This window comes from Rutilus rutilus (assembly GCF_951802725.1).
Source record: "Rutilus rutilus genome assembly, chromosome: 24".
Lineage (NCBI taxonomy): Eukaryota > Metazoa > Chordata > Actinopteri > Cypriniformes > Leuciscidae > Rutilus > Rutilus rutilus.
This window is the reverse complement of record NC_140228.1, coordinates 16630664-16636663: the sequence shown is the minus strand read 5'-3', so window position 1 is coordinate 16636663 and position 6000 is coordinate 16630664. Positions and strand designations below refer to the sequence as shown.

The 6000-nt window shown below is 37.9% G+C and overlaps 1 protein-coding gene across 2 annotated transcripts in view; it reads right to left on the bottom strand.

Moving 5' to 3' along the window:
* Positions 1 to 6000, bottom strand: part of rttn (rotatin) — a 57515-nt gene that overhangs the window by 2154 nt on the left and 49361 nt on the right. For both annotated transcript variants that reach the window (XM_084398194.1, XM_084398195.1), the window contains exons 45-46: positions 1844 to 2052; positions 1403 to 1679 (exon numbers count right to left, since the gene is read on the bottom strand). In XM_084398194.1, coding sequence (XP_084254320.1) covers positions 1403 to 1679; positions 1844 to 2052 — 486 coding nt within the window. The remainder of the gene's footprint in view (positions 1 to 1402; positions 1680 to 1843; positions 2053 to 6000) is intronic.

Genomic DNA, 6000 nt, shown 5'->3' with positions numbered 1-6000 from the left:
TAAATAAATAAATTCTCCAAAATGTCCACGATCATATTTCACTCCAAAATCAAACGCTCAAAAATTATGATTTTGTATGTATGTGTGTGTATGTATATATATTAAGTGAACAAAATATTTTATAAATAATAATAAAAAAGAAAATTATTTATTCTTTTTTTTTTTTTGGTCCGTGACAGACTCCAGCACACAAACACTTATGGCAACACATACACACACACACACCAACACTGAAGTACAGATGTGCCACAACAGCCGCAATGAGTGAATATAGTTTTACACATTACATCAACGTTTCCGCCCAATTTCTTTTTATAGAAAGCGAAGGAAATTAGATGATTGACTTGACATGATGTGAATGTACTCATAAAACAGTGTGAAACTGTGCAAGTCCTCACTACCAATAATGTCATTTTTATTACTTTAGAATTAATTATTGATATATGTACTGTATGTATGTGTGTGTGTGTGTGTGTGTGTGTGTGTATGTATATGCTGGGACGCGCGCACACACACACACACAAACTCTACACAGAAAGGACTTGAACCAGGGACCTTCTTGCTGTGAGCTGACAGTGCTACCCACTGAGCCACCGTGCCGCCTTTCAACGTTCACTAATACATTATTAAAATCAAAAGTTGTATCTGTTAAAGGCTTAGTTCACCCAAAAATTCTGTCAATAATTGACAGTTCACCCTCATTGTTCCAAACCTGTAAGACTTTCGTTCATCTTCAGAACACAAATGAAGATCTTTTTGATGAAATCTGAGAGCTTTCTGTCCTATGTGAATAAAAGTCAAAATGAAATCTTTTTATCATATAAAGCGATCGAGTCTCTTCAGAAGATTTGGACTAAACCGCTTAATTCGTGTGGATTAGTTTCACGATCTCTTTATAAAATTTTTGAACCATCAAAGTGGAAGTTGCATAGCTGTCTATGGAGAGTACAGAAAGCTCTCAGATTTTATCAAAAAGATGAACAAAAGTCTTATGGGTTTGGATGACATGAGGGGGGAGTTAATTAATGACAGAATTTTCATTTTTGGGTGAACTATCCATTTAATATTTAATGGACTTGAGCTTATAAGAACAGTATTTTTATTAACTAACATTAATAAAGATTAATAAAAACGGTAACACATGTATTGCTCATCGTTAGTTAATACATTAACGTTAACTAATAACACCTTATTGTAAAGTGTTACTATTATGTTATTGTTACCTTTGGGGAAAAAAACAGGTTGATATATCAGTCAGGCCAATTATTCAGACAACATTTGGCTATTTCGTTAACCATGCCTGCTGAGCCTTATTAGAGACTGGCATTGGCATCAACCACTCAAAAAGAAACATGTTGGTCGACCATTAACATCTAAAGCCCAGTAAATCCAGCACTCATACCGTTGGCTAAGACTTTGGGCTTGTTAGCGGAGCAGAAGCAGATGTTGTGGAGAATGAGCAGGATGGTGGGTTTAGTGCTGGAGTGTTTGGACTGGGCCAGTTCGACCAGCAGCTCCAAAGCCCCCCGGAGCCTGAGGATCATCTGCTGTCCGTCCTCCCCGAACGACACGTTCAGCAGCAGCCTGAGCCACAGGGACAGAGGATCCCCTGTCGAAACGCCACCTCGACCACCTGCCTTAGGCATGGGGAGAGACAGGAAGTGCTGCAGGAAGTTACTCTAGGGAAAGAACAAGAAAGAAGCTTTTGTTAACACTTCTCTTTGTGAATTTCTCTATGAAACTAAAAAGTGGATGTGCAATCAGAAGTTCTCAACTATATTATTCACTGTATAGACACTCAATTCCCTGAATTGTCTTGTTTAAACATTAGCCAGTGAGTTACCTTCAGAAGTGCCCCTTTGCAGTCCCTTGAGATGGCCAGGTTGGCCAGCAATGAGAAAGCCAGACTGTGGATGCTGCTGTTGTCAGGGGCAACCTGGGAGGCCAGTTTCATCACCCCATGCATCAATGAATTTGTGACCGCAGTCTTAGGAAGAACGGCCTGAACTGAGCCAGAGCTACAACTGCTGCTGCTACATAAAGCACTGCATGCTGAAAGAGAATGAGAGACAGAGAAAGAGATAACTTAACTTGACTGGAAAAATAGTACGTGTACAAAGACTATAACGTATACAAAGAGAAACCAAGTAACTATCTCAGAAAGATTATATAAGAGCGTAAAGGAAACAGAACTGTTGATCACTGTTTCTTATCAGAAACCATCCTAAACCCTAAAATTAGGCCAAACCCTTACATAATACATTTTTTAGCTTTAAACACGTTGCCACACACACACACACGGTCCCATATTCAGCAAGGATGCATTAATTCAGTCAAAAGTAACAGTAAAGAGTAAAGACTGTAAAGGCAATTTTCAGAGGTTAATAAAAACAGCATCAAAGGTGTAAGAAACTTTCAAGAGGCAAAATTGTAATAAAGAGAAAAGGAAATTCTTTGAGGATTCTTTTCATACAAGTCGCAGCTACCCAACTTGGAAACAGAACTCCTGCCTGACTCAACAAACATAGACATTTTTATACAGGTTTCTGACATCCTAACCCCTCCTTCCCAGTTTCTGTAGTTTTCCTTAAAGATATCCCATATCTTTAGCTGGTTTGGACTGGTTTCTACCCCCCTGGGCAGGTCAAACTGTTCTCACAGAAACACATGATTAAATTAAATTAACAGTTTGGAAACAAATGAATATAAGAAATACTGAATTTTTCCACAACAAGACTTTTATATGGTTACAAAAAATTATATATCTTTTGATCTTTCTATTTATCAAAGAAAAAGAAAAATATCCACAAAAATATTAAGCAGCACAACGGTTTTCAACTGTTGATGATAATAAGAAATGTTTGATGAAATGTTGATGAACCAAATCAGCATATTAGAATGATTTCTGAAGGATCATGTGACACTGAAACCGGGTAAATTCAGCTTTGCCATCACAGGAATAAATGCTACAGGAAACAGTAATCTGATATAAAACCACACAACCATCTTAACTGCCTCAAAATACCACCTTACAGTTGTGTAACAATGAGCTTGGAAACTCAATGGAAACTTCCATTGTATTTTAATTCTAAATATATCTAGATAAAAATGTATTTCCTCCAGGTCTAACAATGCTGCATAGTCTCAAAACCACTAAATGTCTCACTTCTGGGTAATTTGACGGACATATTTTTAAGAATAGCATGACTGCGGGTGAATCATTTAACATTATTCTACTGGATTATTGAGAGAATTCAGCAGAACTCAGTTTTGCTTGCAGAATAAATCCAATATTAATCGGCCAGATGAAAGAATGAGGGTTGTGTGTAGCAGGTTAATGAATTATACAATAAAAAGTGACACAGGACAGAGTATGATGGGAAGGAAAATTGCTGGAGGGCTGATTCCATAACTGATGGACCAAGCTCGTGAACTTTAAACCTGCTGTAAGCACAGACCTTGAGAAACACCACACATGAAGCACGCTATTGTAGCCTAGTGCTGTTAAACTATAGTGACAGCCCAAACGCACACACAAATATAGGCCTAAAAACACATGCACACCCACAGACGTTAGACGTATACGTACAAACTGACTATACGCCCATGCATTGCTGGCTCTTCACAGGTGTGAAGCCACATCCTGTGCTAAAGCACAGCTTTCCATGAGATCAGATATGTGACACTGAGCAATCATTGTGTTTAGGTTAACACACTCACGAACAGACACTTTCATGTACAAAAGTAGTCTCTATCACTCTCACTCTCACTCTCTCTCTCACACACACACACACGTGTAAATGCTTTCATGTGTAACCGTCTTGCTCTCACACACACAATTCAGGTTTTAAAGATTAACGTACAGATTTATTTTAGTGCCTGAAGGATGAATTTCTTTCTGGTTTTCTCTAAATTTTTCCTAATACATAATATATATTCTATATGAATAGAAAAGGGAGGTACTACAGCTAACAATCTTGTCTAATATAATCAACAGTGGTTGGTAATCGTCAGACCCTTTTCTTATGAGGTTGTTATAAATAAAAATGCTTCTAACTTAAGGCTAAATTCTCCATGAAATATTAAATGCTATTTTATTTTAATATTAGATTTTCATAACTTTCATTAGAGGTAGTGATCATTAATGTCAGATTTTGCTTTTTAAAGAGGTCATGAATGAATGAATGACGCATTTATATAGCGCTTTTCTTATGTACTACTGTACACCCAAAGTGTTTTACAATCATATCAGGGGTCTCTCCTCACCCACCATCAATGTGCAGCATCCAACTGGACAACGGTGCCAGGATGGAGCCAATTGAAAGGATGACGATTATTAGGAGTCCATGATTGATAAGGGCCGAGAGAGGGAATTTGACCAGGACACCAGGGTTACACCCCTACTGTTTACCAGAAGTGCCACAGGATTTGAAATGACCACAGAGTGCCAGGACCTCGGTTTAACATTTCATCCGAAGGACGGACCACAGGTCACAGCATGAGAAATCAAATTTGCCTTGATGTTTTGACATATAAGAGGTCTTTGTACCATTAAAACATCTTCCAAGTTTCATATCTTAAAACGTCCTCATTATAAAACAAAGCATCTATTTAATCAAGCTTCAAAAACGTCTCGTTTTGATATTGCTTGATCTGTGAAGCACATTTGCATATGACTGCCTCCAGAGCAAGACACTGACGAATCATCACACCATCATCGCAGCATAGGCCCCACCCACTGGTCGCTTAATGGCTTACATTTGCCTACATTGGATGTGAGCATCGTATTACGTCACGTCAAAAGCAAATAGTACCCACTATAATCACTGACACGGTCTACACTGATACAGTATACAAATGCGCGTTCTGTTTCTGACACTTATTTATATATATATAGCTGCAAAACTGCTCCATCCTAGCTTCCCTTCCAGTAATCTGGCAGCACACTTAGACTATAGCCCTATTCGGACAGGACTAGTTTAACATGGAGAGGTGGGGTAAAGTAATAATTACCAGAGCTTCTCTGTGATTTTAGTCCCGTCCGAATGTGCCATCTCAGAAATCATTACGGGCAATGTCAGTAATTGTCAACGTCAACAATGTCGAATTTTACCTTCAGTAAAAAGGTCCGGAAAAATTACCTCAGGTAATACTAAACCTGTGCGAATAGACCCGCTGTAAATATTTCGTCATTTCCTGTATAAAAGTAGTTTTCCGCGTTTTTTTTCAAGTATGGAGACACTTGAAAAAGCATTCAGTTGCGTTCTAGATGCTGGGACAAGTCTGTGGCAAAACTCAAGTGTTTTCCACCTAGGTATCGCAATTAAAAAAATTAAAAAAATTCAAATAGATTTTTTTTTTATTATAGAATCGATATTAATTAAAATTAATTTGCTTTATTTTTTTCCTTGCTTATAGACGAGGTTGACTGAAGTTGGCCACTTTCGTTCCAACAGAGGATGAAATGTGTCGTTATCTTTGAGTGTTAAGTGACGTAACATCCCTTTCAAGTGGACGCGTGGAAGAGACGTGAAGAGACTGAATGCATTGAAAAGCCCTCGCGCTACTCATATGCTGAGAGAGAGATATGAGACAATAGAGCTGCAAGATTAATCTTTAAAAGACTGTGATCTCAATTCAAACACCCACGCAATCTTCTTCCATTTCGTCTGTCTATTAAGCCTTTGACAAAATCATATCGCAACATTCAAATCTGTGTTGGCGCTGCCTTTGACCCAGAGAGAGTAGTCATGAAACAGCAGTCTTTTCAACCTCATAGTATCATTATTTATGTGATACAATAAATCCTCATAGAAGTACTGGGATAAGAGTTTAAAGTTCAAATATAAACACTGATGTCTACGCTAGCGATCAAAGAGTAAATCAGCTTTTGATTTGGCGCTTAAAATAACGCATTGATCGATTACATTGTTTCGCCACAATGGCGAGAAGTGACTGTTAAATTTTTTATTTGTTATTGAATCATTTATTCAAGAGAAT